Source organism: Cimex lectularius, unplaced genomic scaffold, assembly GCF_000648675.2.
Source record: "Cimex lectularius strain Harlan isolate CLEC.00 unplaced genomic scaffold, Clec_2.1 scaffold5, whole genome shotgun sequence".
Lineage (NCBI taxonomy): Eukaryota > Metazoa > Arthropoda > Insecta > Hemiptera > Cimicidae > Cimex > Cimex lectularius.
The window spans coordinates 2997185-3020895 of record NW_019392993.1 but is presented as its reverse complement, the minus strand read 5'-3'; the positions used below and the strand labels follow the sequence as shown (position 1 = coordinate 3020895).

Genomic DNA, 23711 nt, shown 5'->3' with positions numbered 1-23711 from the left:
TTTTGTTGAGAGTGCCCCATTTTGTACACATATCACTGTAGACGAAAGAACCGTATCAATGGACGGACTTATGAAGTTAATGAACGGACCAGATTGAATGCACTTGGTTAATTATTAGCGGCCCGCGCTTATCTAAAACTAATAAATTAATTTAATTAACAAGGGGACGACCAGGTTGCTGGTCACGTATTTGAAGTAAACCTTTTTATGGTGATATTACACTCCAAAATATTAAACAAGTATCCCCCACTTCTAGTAAATAGACTCTGGTTTCACAATTTTTTTTAAAGTTGAAATTTTCCATTTTTAACATTTTTATTTCGACGTTCTACTTGTTCAAATCGACTATTCGATGTTCATTTTACATCTAATTTATGTAGATTGCAATAAAAATATAGTATAAGCTATCAAAGTTTATCAAAAACCAAATAATTTCTAAAAACCAAATATTTTTCAACTAAACGAGGTCATACATTTTTTCGAAACTAATACGAAATTTCGGTTTAGCACCCCTACATATCAATTTTTGTTTGAATTTAAATTTATCGATTTTTTGGACCCCTAAAATTTTTCCGATTTATAAGAAGTCTTGTTATGATATATGTATATAAGTTATAATATATGATTGAAACGGCTATAATTCAAAAAAGGCTAACAGGATTTTAACGTAAAAAAAATGAAAGTAGAGGAAGAAGCTTCTTAACGACGTACGTACCATAAAAATATATACAAGATTATACACACAAAATAGGAAAATTATTTGTCAGAAATTATCCTCGTTTGTTTAAATGGAAATAATAGTCCTATTTTATACTGTTATAAGGATTTTTGATACTGTTATAAAAAACACTTGACAATTTTTTTGAAAGAATCATCAAGCATGAAAATCGGTTTCCTAGGTTTTGAGAAAAATACTGTTTGAACTTGCACTAGGAATGTCAGCCGAGCAGAGAAGACGTGGGAATTATCAGTCAAGAAATTAATTTACACAGATTTCCGCGAAAGTCGGTATCTAAGGGTTTTGTAAACACAAGCATCACGATGATGAGGTAAATCCAAGTTCTGACCATTTTCTGCCCTACTTTGCTTATAGAATGTTTGTTAAAATGTGTAAAAAAAAGCGGCATTTTATTGATTTTAAGTTTTTAAATAAATCTACTAAGAATATTCTGCGTCGTAGAAGATTTTATTTTTGTGTTAACTTACAATGAAATTATTGCACCAAAAATATTTTTTTAATCTATAATAACGATTTAAACTTTAATTAAATACTTTATACTTATAATTTTTATTTTAATTCATTCAACCAGAATTATATTTGGTCCCTCCTTTTTCAAAATTAATGAATTTGAATTTTTTGTAGCGGAGAGTTTTGCTCCATCATAACACATTTAGAATAATGAATTAATAAAGGTTAAAAAGGATAAGCAGTTACATATGAAAGCCCCTGCATTCTGACAAATACTAAACCTGAAACACCGCGGCGCTTGGTAAGGTTTGCATCCTTCAATTAAAAGGAGTTATTTATTCACCAAAATATACCTTTCAACCATTATCAATCTATCAAAAAAGAATAATGTAACACATACATTATATTTGTAACGCGCTGCAATCAAATTTAAATCGGAGAAAAAAAAACTTTCATCTATTGTAATAACATCATTAATCAAATACAATACAAATAACATACATACATCATTACATTACTTTCCACACATCACATACTTTTCACATAGTCTAATTTTCCAACAATTTAGCTTTCCTTTTCCTATTTATCCCCTTTCTATATAATCCTGAAAGAATAATCTGGCCGAACTATTACCAACACATTGTTCCCCTTTGTAGGCTTTTTTCACTTCAAAGAAGCCGACGCCTTGCACAAAATTGTCTTTTATATACCGACTTCCTTCCCCACCCCTTCAAAACCAAACATATATAAACATGAAACAGCAAAATCTCATTGGCACTCTCAACACGACACACAAGGATGGCACAATTACACAGAAGATAAACACTTTGAGCGAGTAGAAATACTTTGTTTGAATATAAAATATATTTTGCATTGTATAAATTCACTTTTCCAAATCCTAAATGTATTTGTTAAATGTAAACATTGTTTGTAAATCCCAGGCCCTGAAGATGATCTCAACAAAAGATCGAAACGTTGGCACGATAAAGAAAATGTTTTTCTGAAACCTACATCACACCCGACAGCATCTCACGATATCTGAATTACTATTGTAATAACGATAAATAATTTAGGTCATCAAATAAGTGTGGGTATTTTATGTGCCCAAACTTCGATATATTATTTGCAATAGTCTTTCAGGAAAAAGCCCGTACTTAATAAAATTGTCTGTCTGTGTGTGTGGGCGTTCAAAGTATGTTAATGATGACTATATCAACGGCCTTTACTGGCGTACCTTTAATGGCGAAACGACATTGGCCCACGCATCAGCTCGTATGGCCTTTGACGGGTCTGCTGACAGATTTGTACGTACAGCACGGCTGGTTTTCCTAACGACATATCGGGCCGATACATTAGAGCGAAGAACATCTGGCACCCATTAAAAGCGGAAACTGATGAATAGCCGTCTATGATGAATAGCAGCAGAGTTCCAACTTATATTTCAAACTTATTGAAAGTTTTTTGTGTCTTAACCAGCCAGTATAACTAAATATATATATAGAAAACGAATGCTCATATATAAGAATATAATATCACATTTACAAAAATATGATAGACATGATTGGACACTTACGAAAAAGAGAAAATACGCACAAGCATCGTTTGTCGACATTGAAAGGCCTACGATAAAGTTTGGCAAGGCAGCTCATTAATAAAGCTTAAAGCAGCACCTCCGTGGGATGCAGTAGGGAATCAACCTCATGCCCTACTTTGTGACGTATAAAATGCCAAATCTATGTTATAAATTTTAAAAAGCTGGGATTACACAATTGTATTTGGGCCTTTTCTGTATAACTACCCACAACCGGTAGAACTCAGGTAGACCTGGTAATTTTGCTGATGTGGCAATAATTTCAAAAGCTTTCAGTAGGCACAAGGTACATTTCTCAAACCGAACTTAACATCAACACGTACAAATCAAGAAAAATTCCTTTCTACCGGCAGCGTTTGAAGATAGTTCCTAATACAACAACATAACCAGAAATCTTGGTCTCGTCTCGCGTAAGAAACTCATCTGAGAAAAATAACCTCATTTAAACAGAAAGCAAAGACTTTGTACTCACTAAAAAACTTGGTTGAGTTCTGTTATTTTTCCTTAAAAACCGATCTACCTTGATTCAACCTGTATGGCAGTCTGGTGACACATATAAAACAGTATACTCCATGATATGGACAGCGACTAGTTAGTTGTTAACTAGTTTTGGATGTCATCAATATCTAGGCTCACGCTACAATTACTTACGTTTTACATTTGACAACTGCAACCACCATTACAAGGTCTCAAACAGACAGTGATCAAAATTCCATAAATTTAATGGTTGATAGATTTAATTTACAAAATTCTAGCTTTTCACATGGATCACCACTGCTTATCCTGCATATCCCATGCTTCCAATCTGTATTTCTGTATTATAGTGTATAGTTAACAAGAACTCATCCAAAGTGTAGTGTACATCGTATAATAATTATTAAAATTAAAATAAAGCAATTTCCAATAATGGACGTGGATGTCAAGGCCAGATTATCCGTGGTCATGAAACACGGGGTCACAAGGTTTCCCAGCATAAACCAAGAATCGATATTCTTTTACGTCAGACTATCAAGTATCACCAACCTTGATTTATCCTTTTTATCCATCCTATACCACAAGTTATCATTTTCATTCATTACCACCGCCTAAAAATCTAGGGTACACATTCATACAATTTTTTCTGTAACTTTTCTAGTTAACAATACATTAAAAAAATCTCTTTAATCACCTGGAGCTCCGGCGAGCCGAATGTAAGTTTGGGATAAAAGATAATTTTAACCATTTGCTTGATGTACTCGAAGAAGGAGAAGAAAGACATGATTCTCGAGTATGGCAAACGTCTGGAATGAAATGCAGGAAAAGCGTCGATCTCATGTAACCCACCTCTTGTCTATCCGTATTTTCAGCCACTTCCACCCCATTTTATGCTGTTGCAACACTACCCGAACGCCATTTGTACGGTTTGCGAACCGATTAGGAAATAATACACAGAATTATCACATGGTGGTTATATTATTAGAGAATCTTTAGACGTGAACATCTTGGCCCTGAACGGTCTGTTCAAATCTAAAGGGAAAAATACAGAACTTCTTTTGTAACAAGTTGATAATACAAGGCAATGTATAAAGTTAAAAACTGAAACAAATACATCAGCTGTAATGTTGGATGGTGACTGAATAAAATACTAAACAATGCAGAAAAAATTGATTCTCTCTAAAAGAATGTCAACAAAAATAAAGAACAAAGTACATTTTTATTTGTGACAAAATAAATACGGACATAGTGTTGAATTGATTCTGTAAGAGAACTGCAGAATAATCTCGATTTATAGAAAACTCCACTTGGAAATTGCATATTTAGCAGGGTTGATTTCTACCACGTCCGCATTTCATCAGCATACATTGCTTTTTTGTTTCTATTATGCACTCGTATCAAACTGGATTTTAATGTAGACAACCTCTGAGGGAAGAAAATCGTATTTAACGAAGTGTACACAGGCAAAATTCGAATATGGATGCCTAAGTTTACTAGAAATTCATTTAAAGATTTCACTACCAGAAGACAGATTTTAGACTCACTCAAAACTTCCGAAAAATTACAACTATCTACTATTTGACTTAAAAGGGTTCTGCTTTATGATTCTCTATGGTTACTGGACGGATTTTGAATGTTTCCAAGGAGTTAGAATCACCAGATGAGATTTGTTCATAGTGTACCAATCAGAGTATGAAATGTTTATTTATGTAATAATGGAACGTAGAACTATTGACATTGAATTGGTAACAATTGAAACTATGAGAGGGGAGAAAAATTCTTTTCTTCTTGCAGCGATGCACGTTACAATTTAACCTGATCTATATATTTTATTAAAAATCTTAAGGGATTTGTAAGACTTTAACAATAGCAAAAATGGCATATTGTTCGGACAACAAAAAGCACCAATACGCACACGGAATAGGCACACAGGAAGCAAGGGGTTTAAAAATAATCGAGCAAGCCATGCTTCTCCAAGCTTGAAGGGTACAGAGGGTTGACGTATTTTCTGTACTCATCGTGTATACAACGAATGATAAAATAGCAAACGTGCACTTGGAAAAGCCAGGTGTTTATAAAAAAAAATCCTGTCATAAAAAATTGATTGAAATGTACAATCTTTAAGTGAGTTATTTAAGTGTATGTATAATCATTCAAGTCACATTGGCAAAGCAATCGTAAATCGTGATTGGAAAATCGCTGAGCTGATTTTACAATGAACATGACGACCCGACCTGTTCATCTAGGTCTCAAAGAATAGAAAATTTATCCTGATGTGTCATCTCTATTAAAATATTAAAGCAGATAACAACTTTGCAACTTCGACTATGAAATTATGTTGTGCCAACTTTGAAATTCCATTCTTCGAACAATGTACTGTACTGTAACGCTCTTATCAATAGCACATTTTTTATTTAAATAAACTCAACTGTAGTCAACTTGATGGCTTCATTTACGATGGCAAAATTGATTTTGAACTCGACAAGTTTATCAACCTGACACTGAATTTAATAAGTTAGCATCGAGTGAAATTACATTTTAACTTTATCGACCTGAATCACTGTGATACGACCTGCGGAAACAATACAGGTGACTGAAGGTAAGAATGACAACTTTTATTATACTATCTCAGACCACATTTTAGCATTTAATGGTGGAAATTTATCAAACATTTTATATTGTTATTCAATTTCATCAACGACCTAGTAGCATTTTCTAACGTTTTGTTTTCATATTTCCTTCAATTCTTTTTGAAAATTTCGACCTTCAGACCATAAAACTTTACCAAGGGGACACTTTCAACTCCTTTGAAGCTATTCAAAGGCAAAGTGCGGTGTTACATTACGTTTCGCACGTAGTTCACTTTTGAAAAACTATTTCTGGAACCTATAAACTTTAAAGTCTTGCCTCATCATGGAAAATCAAAATACGAATAATTTGATCATAATTGATTGAACCTATGGATACAAATTTGTAAAGAATCTGTTGACCGTTAAATGAAATAATGGTCTAAACTTCGTCTCCAAGTATTCAGTCCAGTTTTTCCCTCATACAAACGTGTCCGAAAAGCGGATTTAAAGGAAAATGTCAACCGAAAAGACAGACGGACCGCTAAATGGAAAGTAACGAGGCCTTTCAATTGGCAAACAACCTTCCCAATTGTAACTTTGGACAATAATAGATGCAAGGCGAACGTGATAACGCCTTAGCTACGAATCATCCAAAAAAGTACAGATTCAAAATCTGCGATATGAAATTGTTTCTGTGTTTATTTTGTATCCCGTTTTGTTGATCTGTGCCGGCTGTAAATGACGGTCAAATAGATTTACATTCTAGTATTAAAGACCTGGATTGAAAAACAAACCTTCCTGCCAACATTGCAATGGAAAATGACCGGACAATTTTGCGACTTAGGCGACGTTTTTCATAATATACAAGGCTTCAAGGAAAAAACTTACCCCTAAGGCAAATTAGTTTAAATTTCTCGCAAAAAGAATGACATCAATGGAGAAATATTTTGTAAAGGGCCAAATTTTCAGTTTCGAACGGACTGTCACTAGATCGACAAAGTAGATTTCAGGTCAATTACCTTAAATCGTAATGAGTTGCCCATGATTTTGGAGTTGTCATGCCTGCGGCAAAGGGCCGACTGGAGCGTCACTAGAGGGGAGGATTTGACGTTTTGGTGGGGGTGGCAGCGAAACGGGAGGCGGCTAACAATAGTCAAGACTAAGGGGCTATCAGTGCAGACAATGGAGGAATTAGGTGTATGTGTGGTCACGTACTTCCTTCTTACTTCCGAAAACGGCCGGCTCCAACAGGATTTAATTCGAATATTAAATTAAATTTAGTATTATACGCCAGACCCAGACAACAAAACTGTCGCACAACTACCTTCAGAAAAACAAACACGCAAGAAAATTGAATAAAATGAGCAAACAATTAGACAAAGCCACTCTTATCATTACAACCAGCTAATTATATCGTTACCGATAATTTTGGTCTGCCGATCCTTCCTGTTCTGGTCTGTCAGATGCGTTTCAACTTATTTCCATCTTTAATGGTGTGTCGTGTTTTACAAGTTTATAAAATGAGACTAACCCTGAACACGACGAAATGCCGAAACGCTGCATCTCCATGAGATCTGTGAGTGATGAACCTGTAGTTTGATCTTTACCGATCATTTTGGTCTTCCTACCCTTTGGCCTTGGACCACAACAGAGGATAGTAATTTAGATGCTAATTGTGTCTACAGAACAGTGGGCAAAGCTACATGGCAAATATGTGCCCGAGCATAATGCCGAAGAGGGACTTAGTGTCAGGTCAAAGTATGCGGAATTCTATCTTATACATATTATGCTATTGGCAAACTCATACATCGTAAGATAATGGTATTATCAATGATTTTTTTAGCTGAGAACTTGAGGCAGAATTGAGGTGTCGTCGATCCAACGTATTGTTCTGTCAGTCGTGCTCGGGTTTCTCCTCATCTTCCATGGAGGGTAGTGTGTTATTAATTATCAATCGTTTCATTTTACAAGATTGTTCAATGAGAAAAATCGACCACTAAAGATGGTGAAATGCCGAAACTCGTCTGACAGACCAAACTAGCGGAGACCAAAACGATCGTACAGCAGCCCACGTGGGGAAATCTCATAAAAACAGACTACATTATAATTACGACATAACGTAAAGGGTAACAAGAACAAAGGCACCACACAGAAGCATCAGATACACCAATAAAAGGCATTTCGCCATCTAGATTTGGGTTACAATTCTAAATCACTAATCTAAGCTGGATTGGAATGTTTACACAGGTCCAACACCGAAGATGATGAAATGCCTGTCTGATAAACCCACAAATCGAGGGTAAGCAGAACAAGATGATAAGTAACGACAAAATAACATGTTCATCACCCCGCAGACCACAGATAAATTTCACTATAATTATACCATTTTATATCCTGGCAGGCGACGTACAGCCATGGCAGTATAGTTTTTGAAAATAATGCGAAATGTAGGTACCGTTTTATATTCAAATAAAGCTTTCTACTATTATATACACAAAATACATAAATCTCTCACCTTTTACCTCTGTAGATGACGTTAATATCTAATAATTATCAGCACACACGGCAGGCTTGCAATAAAGCATAGCGATAAAATATACGAAATAAAATCTTTTTAAAAGCCGAACAATCTGCAGACGAGAATACTAGAAGCAATTTCAAAGGTTAACGAAGTATGACATTTATCTTCAGGTAATTACGGTCCCTTACAAAACGAGCCGATTTAGATGAGAAGAAGAAATTACCTTTTATAAGGACCACAGGAAATGTGAAAATCAATAGAAAGTAGATGAACGAACAACCCCTCGCAAACAGTGAGACAGGGGGAAGGCAAGAAAACCAAGGGGGCGAGGTAAATTCCCCAAATCGATAATTGAACTATTTTTTTATATATTTGTTTATTCGTTTATGTTTGGATTGAAAAAAAAAAAATACTGCAATGAATTTTATGTAAATTGCTTAAAGCGACCTTGAATATTAGACTTTCATTTGCCTATGGAATCGTGTGGGTGTACCTGGTTAACGTCCGCAAAATACCCGTTCAACTCTTTTCCGAGGCTAACAACTTATCGATTCGCAATCCATCGCCGAGTGAAGTTCTTTAGAGTTAAAACAAGAATAAAAGGACCGCATATGTAACAAAATATATCGGTAAAACTGTTAAAAACGACTTAACACTAACATCAGACAGTTGTGTACACAGTAGATAAAAAATAAATTTGTACAATTAAAACTCGGATTCCTTGGTGAAATAATTAATTCACGAAACTGATTTTTCAACATAAAAAAATCTGAAACGCAGATGAACTAGAGTCGTTTAGATCCCTGGTACCAGCGAAGACAGACGGACCAGAATCGATCAAACTAGTCTGATCACCTCGCAAACCTCAACAAAAATCTCACAATACTTGTACCATGGATTATTAACGATTTTAAAATATTTCTTCTTCAATTTAAATGTTTACAAGTAGCAATAGAAATTGAATTATGTTTTAATTATCAACATAAAACCTTAAAATATTATATTTACATCAAAGAACCAGCCAATTTTTTTAGTTCTGAAAGAGTCCTCCCTGGTCTGTTATACTATGAAATTAGATTTGAAAAAAGTTAAAACTGAATAATTATCAATTGTGTGACTGCCACTTGCCAACGGCAACCTGTTTAACGTCGGGCGTCGAAAGATACCACTATGTTGCGGCCTTAAATAATGGGTTAGACAATAGATGAATATGTCGTTCGACATGGTCCAAAGGGCTTGGAAATGTTCGTTCCGACTCACCGCCGATCGGTACAATTTCCATCAATCAACGTAACCTCAGGTTGCACGACATCGTACTACCGTTCGAACTTCCCGAAACTCAATTGGGAACGTTTTGAAAAATTGAAAAGAAAATGGGTGCAATTTTTGGATGTGCGCAGGGAGATTTGAATTGGGGTCAGGACCAGTTGAAAAACTTTTATCGTGTTAAATGAAAATCTCACGAAGTGGAAAAAAATCAATGACTAATGTGGAATAGCATATCACGGAAAGGGGACAAGTCGTTCATACCGTAACACCTCATTGATTTTACGAGATTAATACTTTATGATGCAATGTGTTCACAATGAAAACTCAATTAAATTGATTGATACTTTTTGTAAAACAACTTAATAGAAACTACAACTAAAGAAACATACAACTACTCCTGCATATACACTGCTTAATACCGGTTCACGAGGATAGGGATAAAAGAGGCGGCCACAAGGCTTCCTGCACCTCGACCTGAGTAGATATATTGTGCTCCTCTAATTTTATAAATCAGTGGCTAGATTCAGATAGTTAATCAATCACCATCAACCTTGCCAGCGGCTCCTTAGTGCAGGATCTTGCTTACGGCTTTTCCTTTCCTACTTGCAGAAATCTGCACCTACATAGACCCACACAAAACCCTTCTTTGACCTCCTCTCTTTCTGTACAGTGTTTCTTCTGTACTCCTATCTCCTCCGGTGCATGTGCCTTCTTAGATGGCAGTGCTCTGTCAGGAGTCCAACCAGAATCCTGGTTCTGTTGCGGTTACCGGCTTACGGCTAAGTAATTTCTTTTATATGGGGTATTGTTCCACCAGATTTTGGACTCATTAAGGATCCATTTTGTGATATATCCTTTTTTGTGGCAAGCTGCTGGGGCCAAGCGAATTCACACTGGCTCCTTTTGTGGCACGTTCATATTGTCTTTATGCCCCGAATGGTCAGGGGCCCATGCCAGGGATTCCAATGCACTATGCTTTTTGCCTATACCTCGCATGAGGCTAAAATCGTGCCACCTGATTGTCGTAAATTTTTTTTTCCTGGAATGTGTTCTTACCCTTTTTGGGTGCAATTGCTATAATTTCAGCTTGAAAACATGTATCTTATTAAGTCAGTTCTGTCTTCGTATTCATACTGAGTGAGTACTCCCGGCTTCTATCCATTTTGAGCCGTCAATGCAGGTGATGTATCTGTTTTATAAACCACAATTTGATAGATATATTAGACGGAGTGTATATTTTACTGGGACATTTAAGAGTTATTACATTGTTGTTATTGTTCTGAGCTTTTAGCATGGTTCATCAAGTAACATGATTAGTACTATGATTTCATGGCTGTTCTGATTATTGATCTTTTAGAGGTAATAAGAACTAAGTTTGAATGCGTTTTTCTTTACAAATTATTAAATAAGTTATCTTAAGTACTTCTAACTCTTACTTTCTAAACTACTTCCCTATAAAAGGTTCAGTGATTCTCAATACAAAACTCGTAATGTATTATTATTCAATGCTCTTCAATAACTTCCAGTTCCACTCTCCCATAAATAGAATTCAGCTAACAAGAAATATACTAAATACATTTTTTTTAATGTTGGTCTGGCATAATTAATTTTTTTAAGTTTTATATTATTGTAAATTTTATCTATTTGCAAGTAAACCTTACAACATAATCAGTACGATCGTGCTAAACAACACAAGCGGGTCAGTATAAGAGAAAAGGATTAGGTCAACACTCCTGCCTAAGTCGAATAGGCTTGGAGGGAGTTTTACAGTTAGTTTAGACAAGTTTTACCCCCTGAACCCGGACAGATGCGTCCCATATACAAGCCAGTAAACTCACGTCCTAAAAAGTTATACCTTTCGTGGCTTTGTATAATTCCACTCATCTCCAAGGAAGAAGGGTAATTTTCCCCTGCAGATCACCGCTCAGGACAATACTAACGTAATTACGTGGAACAATGGTGAGACCTGTAGCGGTTCAACGCTCGTTTTGAAAATCTTGAACCGTTTCCAGTTTATTCCATAGAAAATGAAAAACGTACAAACAACACACGCCTAGCCTGCAGACAGTTTATTTCTTTCGAGTTGTATACTGCAAATCGTTTTCTGCCTTGTAAAATATTTTTATATAGATGGATTATTTGCGTCAGAGGTGCGACCCACGAGCATTCCGATGTTTCAAGCCTTGACACTCCTCTTCCTTGGAGGCCAATTCGGTGCACTTATTTTTTCTAAAATGGAACTAGAGGAAGTCAGCAAAGATTTATCGACAAACGTATCGCTCCCAGGCAGATAATGACATCAGGGAAGTGTTAGCACAAATGTCACTCACATCTGCACCTTTGAAATTACTTAAAACAATTAAATTAGGTATTTAAACAGTTTTTCTAGAAACCTAAGACTAAATAAGCCCGACAATATTTGAGACAGTCTTATCAGTACTTTTAGCCATCTTACTGCCTGATTTGAAATAATAGCTCCAGCCTGTCAGATCTGGATGGTACAAAATTTGAGACTAGCAATTTTTCTGCTGCATTCAATATTCGTGGCACATAATCAGCTCAGATACAAGAAAATTTCTAACTGCCAGATTTATTAAGATTTTGGACACCAGATCTGATAGAAGAACTGCAGGATTCAGTAATCATTCCGTACAACTAGTTCGGATGGAAGGAAATTTAAAGCTGAACGTCTGGCTGCTGGATTGGAAAGTCGTTCCACCTCATTAGGTCTGATGTTTCATACATTTGTGGTTGATCTACCTTCTGGATTCGATCATTATTTCATAAAATCTGATAATAGGAAATTTGACACTACTTGTCTGACAGGCAGATTCAATATTCGTTTCAGACAATCAGCACCAAGAATATTAAATATCCATCTTGTTTGTCAGCTGGATAAGTGTATTGTTTCAGACAATCAGAACTGAGAGAAGGAAATTTACATCTAGATTCAATAATTGTTCCAGCAGCCAGACAGTTCCCGTAATATAAAATTTGTCACTGTAGAATTGTTTCCTGGATTCAATAATTGTTTCAGACAATCAGGTATGATGGTACAAAATTTCCAGATTAAGGAATCGTTCCAGAAGAACAGAGACCAATGTATGAAATATGCATCTTCGCATTTGACTATTAGATTTATTAAAATTTGTACGATTCAGCAATCATTTCATTGAAACAGTACTGATAGGAGGAAATTTAAAGGTGAACTTCTGGCTGCTGGATTGGAAATCCTTTCACCCTATGAGACACAATTAAATACAACATTTGTAGTTCATCTACCTACTGGATTCAATCATTATATCATAAAATATGATAAGAGGAAATTTGCCACTGCCTGACACTTACATTGAGAACTAACATGAGTATTAAATACGTATCTTGTTTGTCAGCTGGATAAATAAATTTTTTCAGACAACCAAAACTGATAGTAGGTAATGCACAACTTTACTTCTGTCTACTAGATTCAATAATTGTTGCAGCCAGTTAATTTGATCTCAGTAAACCGTTTTTCACTGTACAATTTTTTTGGATTCAAAAATCGTTTCAGACAATCAGATCTCATAGAAGGAAATTTGTACCTTACTGCCAGATCCAACATCCAGTTTAAACAATCAGAGCTAATATAAAGAAATGTACAGCTTGTCATCTGGATACTGGACTTAAAAATCGTTCTAGACAATCCAGGTCTGATAGTACAAAATTTCCAGATTCAGAAGATCAGATCCCCTTTAGTAGTATGAAATATGCTTGCACAGTCAGATCCCGTAAGACTGCAGTAGCAATATACTGCCGGCCATTTATTTCCTGCTTCACAAATTCTTTCAGAAAATAAGATCTGATAGAAGAAAATGTTGCTGGCTGTTCAAAAGCTAAACCTGAAAATATTTCAGACCCACGACTGTATCCTTAAAATTACTTAAAATAATAATTGACATTTAAACAGATTATTTTTTAGAAAACTAAAACTAAATAAAAATCCTTCTTAACAGCAGTCACTGTCTGTCTTAACGATAAAGTTTTTTGAGCTTAACCTTTTCATTTGTAAAGTAGAAGTTTCAAGTAAATCCCCCTCCAATCCGAACAAACTTAAGATAAAGTCTGCCTTGCTAGCTTTCATTTAACTTTCACAATGTTCATTTTCGAACCGTAGAACTGTTCAAGTCCAAGTTGTAAACTTTTAAAAAAAGAATAGGTGATTAGCGAACAGTTCACAAAAAGAAGTGGGATCTCTTAATCTCAGGATCAAGAATACTTGCCTAACGTAACTGCATAAAAAAAGGGAAAACCACAATTGCAGATACTGTATGACGAATTGTACACCATGAATTATTTTCGATTAAAGCATGAAGTTTCTCATCGTCCTCGGCCTTACCGAAGCCTTTATCGTATTCGGGAGAACAAATCCAACCTATGCAGACTGTACTTCGCGCTTGACTAGCGTTTTTCTCCTTCCAACCAGTAGACGTGGACTTTTTTACTCCTTGTCCCAAGTATCAAAGCACAAACAACATTTTAGCGTCATTTTGTCTGTCAAAACTTTAGAATAGAGGAAAATGGAACATTTTCTAATTCAAAGAGAACACAAATTACAAAAAGTGAGAGGTGAAGAAGATCTTATACATATTTGTTATTTATGCATTCAGATTAAAATGTGAACGACTGCTTGTTAATATCCTCTTAAAATACAAATTACACATGAGCTAAACAGACCGGAACTATTATTCAGTTTGTTCTAATTAGGTGATGTTTAATGTGTTAGGTGTATCGACCAATTTTTTACTAACGAATATTCAGGATCTCGGTATGATCTGGAGAAAAAAAGTAAATTCAATTAATTTATCTGCCAAGCTTAATAGCTTAGCCAAATTTAAGGCCATCATCAGGGCAAAACAATCTTAAATATGTCGACAAATTGACATAATTAAGATTTTAATTATTTGTTTCAAATTTTTTTTTGACCCAGTCTCACAATGAGTCACAATTTTGCCAAGGACAGTAACACTATCTTTTGTAGTGTTCACAGTCCTTGGCAACGTTAGGACTGATTGTGAGACTGGGTCAAAAAAATTTAAAACTAATTGTTAAAACCTTAATTATATCAATTTGTAGACACCTTTAAGATAGTTTTCCCCTGATAATAGCCTTAAATTAGGTCGAATATTTGGCATATAACAAATGAATTTCTTTTTTTCATCCGAAAGTCAGAGTATTCGTTAATTAGGTGATGTAGAAAAAAAAGACAAGTATGATCAATTTAAGTTTTATCACGTTCAAGCACAAAGTCATTTCAATCCAAATTAATCCTTATGGTAAGGAACCATAACCCACATCCGTTCTAAATCTGCTGTTTTCAATTCAGGGCGCCTCATTGTCATGAATATTAATTGAAGAATTTTGATCGGATTTAATTTGCACTCAGACACATTTGAAATTGACGTTATAAACCTTACAGTGGATCGCATTGAATTGACGGTTTTTACTTTCACTCGGCCTGGAAATACTGGACGCGCACGACGGGACCATTTGCAGGGTAGTCAACCCGCTCAGTAAAAAGTAACGCTCTGAGAGAACTTATTATGACACAAAACGAATAAAACATCACTGAAAAGTCTATGCTGATTACATCAAACATCTTTTGCGACTTCATATTGTAAAAAACATTTTTCTCTATGTTTAAAGCATACAAATAAATACATAACTCGATTCAAGCAAGGTAGTTAACAAGCAGTTCTAATGAGCTGAAGGTCCAACGAGGTCATTTACTCTCCGACGGAACGGAGAATGACTCATGAACGAACAATGAACAGAAGTTGGGCTTGAAATCCTTACAATTATTACACTCCTATTCTGCACTTTAATTTTTTTATTTTAATTAGCTTCCCAAAACCAATCAATCTAAAAAAGAATTTTAAAAAGCGTTAACTATTTGGTCTACACAAAACAAATTGCCAATTACTCAAGGTCTCAACTAATTTTTTTTAAATTAGGCGATTGGTTAATTAAAATTATAGTTAAACAAACGTTAAGGACTAAAGATCCAGTAAAGGATTAAAAGGATAAAATAAATAAAATATATAGATTAAGTAAAAATGAATAGTAGTATATACCAGTGTAGATGAAGATTGAAGATCAACAAAGCTTTGTTTTAATTTTTTTAAATTTTCTTATATATACGTTAGTACATGTAAATGTGACCACAGTACGAATTTTCACATGGTCACAGCATTAACACTAATGCCATCGCTGCGCCCTGAGGACACAAGCTATGAGAATGCTAGCTCTCAGTATGAGTGATTAAGGCGATGTGGCAAGGATAGGAATGAGTAGAGAGGGCTCGAACAGCAAGGTTCAGATGGATGAAACTTTTGTTATCAGGAACGATCAGATCGTTGCTAAAAGGAGTGTTCAGGTCGTTGGGGACAGCGAGGTTAGTGACGTTGTAAGGAGTTTTGACAATTTGTCTGAGGACTTTAGATTGGAAGGATCGGATGAGCTGGATGTAGAGGCTTGGCAGAACCACACAGTTCCACTCCGTATGTCCAAAGTGGTGGTGGTGGTGTGAGGGTCAACACGGATTTCGATTCTAGAAGTCTTCGTAGTTGTCCAAATCTTCTAAGTTGTTGTCTCTTGTCTTGTGTGAGATTTCCACGTCAATATGCCGTCCAAGTATAGCCCTACATATCTGATTTGAATGGAAATCTGTTTACTTTATAGTTGATGTACAGTTATGGTAACTTTTTTTTCAGTGTGAACGTACATAGAACATTTTCTTCATTCATCTTGTCCACCGCTTTTGGCATTATTCTCCAGGTGTTTTTGGATGTTGAAGGTAGCTTGGTTAAAATTCGAGTTAGAGGACAAAATTTAGGTATCGTCCGCGTAGGTGGTGATGATGGTATTAGGGTAAATAGGTATAAAGGTAGGTCAGCAGTATAAACGATATAGGTAAGAATGCTCACCGACAGGGAGCACTCACTCTGAAGCAGAGGTCGGTAGGAAGGATTTCACAATAAGGTAATAAGGAGTAGGTAGGAAGGGTTTAAGTTTATATAGCCTGCCCATCCCTTATCTAAAGCCTGCGCTATATCTAGGAACATAAAAAAAGGCTGATGAAAGAAAAATCAGTTATAACTGATCAAAATTTGGATTTAGTTATCTAGAAAGACTTTAAAAAGTCACTAATCGTTTGGCCTGATTTGAACGCATAAACTCATTGTTAATCGTTAGAGGCTTCTGATCAAAAATGATTAATTATTTGGTTGTTAGATTAAATTCATATTTTCGCAAACGTTAGCGAGTAGATGTTAAAACAAAATAAACCAACTCAGTTAATTAAGACATAATATTAATATCATAGGGATGAAGATCGAAGATTACAAAAGCTCAAGAAAATCAGTAGTATACATTTAACACAAGCAAAATATGTACACACCCCCTGCGCGACAAAGCTCTTTTGGCTTAATTTAACCATGAAGCCAAAGTCACAAAATTTTCATGATACCTAATCCTTTACATAAGTGCATAAAAGTAGAATGAAGGAATCTGATTGTCTTTACAAGGTGTGAAATTATCATATTTTATTTTATTGTTGTGGATGAAGCAGCAATGAAGATAACCGCCAATGAAAAAATAAAATTACACTACTTAAGACTTACATAACCCATAATTTGTTTATCAGGAGTACGAAGATTGCTTTTTAGAAAGATTGTTGTTATCAATACTGTAAATATTTATTTATTTTTTTAAAATAACGATGGTGAAATATCTGAACCACAAAAGTGCTTCACCGCTCATTAAAAACAAACAGTAAACGTGTGAAATGAAAAACGAGACGAATGCAGTACATTTCCACGATTTTCCACTGTCTAAAAGGATAAGTTTTTTTTAAATTTAGAAATAAAACTTATATCAAAAAGAACTTTTGTTTTTTGACAAAAGAATCTAACAATAAAAATCTAATTGGCCTGTTGACACAAATAGAAATTTCATTATCACATATCATCAATTCTTTGGATAATATTTTTTAGCACTAATGAGTTCATTAGAAATTGTAATTGATTCAATTATCAAATGAATGATCATCGCTACTCTAAAATACATACAAAAACGGCGAAGTATCTTCTGAGATATTATATTCCGTTTTAGTCATCTTCTTATCTTATAAATTAATTAATTGTCACGACTTCTTGTGCTTAATTAAATTAACCTATTTATTTATTTATGTACTGATTGTTTCTGACAAATCTTTACCCACCTATGATACTATGCCTTAACATTTACATACCAGTGTTAGGTTATTGATAGTTTAATTTTAGCCGAATGCCTTAGATACCCTGCTGATATAGTAAGTTTCAGAATAAAATTTCAAGAAAGAAAAAAAGTTTCAAGAAATTCTTACTATGGAATATGCAATATTTTGTACTATTATTAAATAAGCCATACTTTTATTTTTTTGCAGAATCCTAGCTTATTCTAAATTCCTTTTTGCCTTTAATCCAGCAGAATAAAATTATTTTACAAGAAATCTTAACCCAGAACATGGAAGATTTTTTATAAACCAAATACACTGTTTAAACTAGTATGAAATAACCATACTTTTTCTTTTTGCATAATCCCAGTTTATTTTACATCCTTGTTTGCCTTTAATTCAGCAGAATAACATTCTTTTACAAGAAATCTTAACCTAGAACATGAAAGGTTTTTTTACAAACCAAAGACACTGATTAAACTAATATGAAATAAGAACATACTTTTTTGAGTAGTTCTACTTCATTCCACTTCCTTGTTTATCTTTAATCTGGCAGAACAAAATTATATTATTACCTACATATACAATCAATTATCTGGATAATATTTTTTAATAAATCCAACGATTCGTACATCCTTGTTGTCAAAATAAAATATAATTACCAAAAAATCCTGAATATGCAAGATTTGTTTAAACCAAAGACACTTACATTAACATAATCGACATGAGCTATATTTTTCATAATTGTCAAAGCATAATTTTAGCTATTTGTGTATTTAATACTCAACGCGTTTGTGGAAAAAGCCTTGGCATTCCAATTAACAGATCCGGGGGAAAAATCCATCTATTTTGTTTATTACTTCTCAAGACATCTGGTCTTTTCAGCAAATATTGACATATCAATATTTTTATAGTAAAACGTTAAAATTCATTTTCAAATATTGAAAAGAAAAAAAACCCAAGCCAACAACTGCTGATTAGATTTAAACCATTCACACCATCTGACCTCAAAAATAGCATAATTTAGCCTTTAAATTTGTAAAAGGACCTCGAAACGATGTCCAAGATATGTCAACGAGAAACGTATGTTACATTAATGCGAAATGAACCAAATTTTAACTATAACAAATGTCATTTACCCTCAAAAAGTTATATCTTGTTCAGATCTCCTCCAAAAATGTAAACTACAAAAAAAAATATTTAACTACAGACAAGAGCTCTGCGAAAGATTAGATATGGCATCATCGTTGATCCTCTTGTAAGAAAATATGGGGTAAAGTCTCATAGTGTCACACCTTGGCTTCTTATAAATTTTTTTTCTTAAAATTTCATATTGTAAGATATGTTTATTAATATAATACGTTTTTGCAAATATGAATGTTAATTTTCTGGAATGAAATTCTTTTATTTGAGTTTGCTATTTGCACTGAAAAGGTTGTAATTTCTCGACCAAATTTATAGTTTTAGGGTTTATTTATTTATTTATTTTTTTTTAATCCTACTGTTTTCCTCGAAGAACATTAGAAAGTATCGCATGGTCAAGGCTGTCATAGTGGTACACAAGATTTCAAAAAAAATTGAATAGGAAAATATATACTGACCTCAGGACAATGGGTTGTAAGACACGTCTGGCGCTTTCGCTCAAGGAAAAACAAAACAAAAAACCCAAAACACGACACGTTATCAAGTCATTTTAATCACGGATGAACGTGCAACTCAAAAACTGATTAAATATCGAAAACCATAAGACTGGAAGTCACTTGGTACTAGACAGGCAGTTGGTCCGATCTGGAGGAGAGGATTTTCGTTTTATTCAGAAGGTGACCTCGTTAAACGTTGGCACCGACGTCGACTGAATGCATGACAACGAAGAGTGCCATTACCAGAACTGGTTGGTATTCGACTGGGTTCGATCCTGGAGCCACGGCGCTGCGCTCGTGAGTCGGCCGCCCCCCTCGTGTCGAATCCCCTCCAGAACTGGAATTGATCGCCCCAGACCATCCAACACCAATGCCGAATGCGGTAGAGTTCGACAACCGGCATCTCTGTGAAATCTACTATCCTCGCGGTTTTTCAGAGCGTCTATTTTTTTTAAATAAAAAAAGGAAAAAATAAAATAAGAGGGATTTATTGCTTTAATCAGGTAACGTTTGCCCTAATCAGTTTTTTCAATAATTATGTAATTAATTATTTTAAACAAAACAACTGACACATGTACATCTTTCCGCGATAGAGAGTAAGGGCAATACTCAAAAGATTTTTCTTTAGATAGCCAAAAAAAAGAGCAAATCTTGAGAAATAAAAAAAACGTTTTATTCACAAAGCACACCTCTGTTTAAACAATATAAAAATTTCAACTGGATCTGTTGATACCTTATTAATTACACAAAAATATAAATCAAGCATAAACTTATCGGTCTGAAAATTTTTAAATTTAAACGTTTCTTTATTTGAAAATTTAAAAAACTTAAAAATTTAAAAACTAGCTTTATGGATAAAAGATCAATTCTATGTCAATATATATAATGACTATAACTAATGCAAACAAATACTTATATATAGAAAAATTGATATTCACCTAGGCAGAAATTTTTTTTTTAAATTAGAATCACCCAAAAAAGTTTTTTTAATTACCATATGAATAAATAAGTAAACCTGCAGGGAAAAACCGTACGGAGATATTGTTTAGGTAAATTCAAAAAGGTTTTAGTTTTTTAGTGAAAATCTTCTCAAACTAAAAACTTTTTGTATTTACTAAGTATGTAGATAAACAGATTCATAGTGTACCCAAAGGGGGCTTATTACTTCAATCAGGCGACATTTGTTCAAAAGATTGTTAAAAAAAAAGGAGCAAAACTTGAGAAATAAGGCGATGTAAAATTCAGATACAAAATACACCTCAGTATAATAATACAAAGAAATTTTCATCTGGGAATCTTTTGGATCTGTTGATAACTAATTAATTACTCAAAAATAAAAATCAAGCTAAACTTATCGGTCTGCAAACTTTTAAGTTTGAACTTTTTTGCTTTGAAATTTATACAACTTGAAAAAAATCAATTTCTATGTCAATATGTGTAATGGGTTCATCCATCCCAAACAACATTTTACATAGAGAACTTGTTATCAACCTAGGCAGAAAATTTAAATAGTTTTTATTTTATTTATTTTTTATGTTAAAAATAAATAAATAAACCTCCAGGGAGAAACAGTATGGTATTATTGCTGATTCATAGTGTACCAACAAAGACTGATTACTTCAATCAGGCAACATTTGTCCAAATAAATGGTAAAAAAGGAGCAAAACTTGAAAAATAAGGCAAAGTAAAGTTCAGACACAAAACACTTCAGTTTAAACAATATAAAACATTTTTGTTCAGATATGTTGATAGCTTATTAATTGCTTAAAAATAAAAATTAAGCATAAACTTATTGGCCTACAAACCTTTAAATTTGATTTTTTTTTAAACAACTTCTGTTATGGAGAAGATCAATTTCTATGTCAATATGAACACAAATACCTATTAACTTTGGCAAACATAAAATAAAATAATAATGCAAGATGGAATGTCTGTAGAGATAGTATGAGAGAAATTGTTGTTGTACATAATGGCCAACTGAGGAACTTGAGAGAAAAGAACTTGTAATTCTCTCTAGATTGCGAATAGGTCACATCAGGCTAATCCATAATAAGCTTTTAATAGGAAACAATCTTCCAAGTTGTCCTCAATGTATGCGAAGTAGAGAACGTATCATTCTGACAATAAAAAATATTTTGGTCGACTGACACACTTTGCAACCCTTTAGGCAAAGGCTCAACCTTTCGAGTGATTTACAGGAGTTACTGGGTCCCCATTGTTCCTTTCAAAGAGCACTTTTCAGCTTTCTCAAATTTACTAGGATTTTATAATGAGATTTAGGTCTTTTTCCAAATTGTTATACCATTGAATGTTTGCCTGCTAATGTTTGAATGAGAGTTGTGCGTCCAGGATTCCTTTCTTTTTTCAGAAATTTTTGAGGCTGCCGGAGAGGAAAAATGAAATGGAAGAAAATACAATTGTGGGGAATAAACTGCAATGCCCAAAAATCGCGATTTAAATAAGAAATTTAGCTCCTCAAAAAAATAAATAAAGAAGTGTTATTGTGTTTTTGTTTCTTATTATTGTTAAGTAGCATTAGTTTATATATCATATTTGAATGGAAGAATAAAACGATAAGGATGAGCCTATACTCATGCTGAGACTGTTGCTAGTCTGACTACATTTAGCCATCAAGCCTAAGGGAAATGTTTAAGTTATGGAACAAAAATTCAAAATTCTAATAAAAAAACAGGAATAAATTTTACATGTAATTTAAAATGGGATTTTTGCATACATTTGGCGTTCCAAATTAAGAATTTTAAAAAGATAAATTAAAGCTTTGGATGGCAATAGGATAAATTAGTTTACGAGTGAATGTTTGGAGTCAGAGCTTTATAGACTCAGAAGAGATATAGCTAATCTAAGATAGAAGGTTTGGATGTTAGGGCGTGAAATGACCTTAGCCGTTAAAATGTCCTTAAAAATTAATAATAATAATATTGTAATTAGAATCGCTCCAAAATGTCCTCCCCCCACCAAAATAAATAAGTGAACCTGCAGGGGAAAAAAAAGCTTATTAAAGATTTTATAATCTGGATCTCAGTACTGTCTTGATGAAAAACAAATTCAATTGTTACTGCCATTAACAGCAGTTTGGCGGTAACAACTTAACTTTTTTCATCAAGACCATACCGAGATCCAGATTATTAGTGAATAAAAAAAGAGGTCGATACATACAACACTTTAAAAGAGATTTTATAGTGTACCAACGAAAGGTACTGATTATTTTCATCAGGAAACATTGCCCAAAATAATAATAATAATACAAAAAAAAAGCAAACCTGGAGAAATAAGACAATGAGAAATTACTGAAGATTATTACCAAAAGGATAAATAAGTAAACCTGCGAGTATTGATTTGAATGAATTCTTGAATACAAAATTATTTTCCAGTTTAATTTCATTCAAGAGTGTCAGTTACCACAATGGCTAGTTTTGACATAGTAACTCATCCCTGTAAGAATCCAACAGTACTTAAAACACAGGATAAGATCACAAATTTGCGAACCACCAGGAAAAAACTTAATTATATTCGATTATTTTATATTTAAACAATGGATTATATAAATTTTAACTATAAAAAATTAATATAAGTCATTACACTAACCTGAGGTGAGAGTGAAAGCCCTTTTATACTCTTAGGTGTGTTGAATATGATGACATTCGTGAAATCCTTCAAAGGAGTTCTATTCCCTTCTTCCTTTTGATCTGCCATGTCCCTTCCCAAAATATGACTCTGAACAAAAAATTGAATTTGATAAAATTTTGTCTCTTTTACACTAAAAAACAAAGTTTTGTAAAATTATAAAACAATAAATGTTCTATCTATTTAAATTAAAAAATAGTTTCCATCCACTTCTTGACTGATTGTATACACTGCAACTATGTTCATGGTTTGATAGATGTGGCTCCACTTAAGCAAGTGGTGTAATCTTCCTATGTTGTGTCAAAAAATGCTCCTCGAATACAGAGCTTTGCGAACTCGGGCAACTTCAAACACACAAACATAACACTAGAAAGAAAGTGATCATATCCATCCTGTCTGTAGGTACTTCTTATTGATTTATATGAGCTCAAATCTGCACACATACATACATGCATGTACAGAGTTGAGCCTATCACTTCTTGCAGTCCACCAGCAATTCCAGCTTTTGTAATTTACAATAATATACCAGCAGGACTTGAGAATCACGTGCAATAGCAGTAC

The 23711-nt window shown here is 34.0% G+C and overlaps 1 protein-coding gene across 5 annotated transcripts in view; it reads right to left on the bottom strand.

The window, feature by feature from the left end:
- Positions 1-23711, bottom strand: part of LOC106666115 — a 53353-nt gene that overhangs the window by 28264 nt on the left and 1378 nt on the right. For 3 of the 5 annotated variants that reach the window (XM_024229624.1, XM_024229628.1, XM_024229629.1), the window contains exon 2: positions 23112-23240. In XM_024229624.1, coding sequence (XP_024085392.1) covers positions 23112-23219 — 108 coding nt within the window. In that variant the 5' untranslated portion in view covers positions 23220-23240. Of the gene's footprint in view, positions 1-3948; positions 4206-6843; positions 6883-23111; positions 23241-23711 lie in introns of those variants that run through there. The other 2 variants (XM_024229627.1, XM_024229625.1) reach the window with 2 other exon arrangements.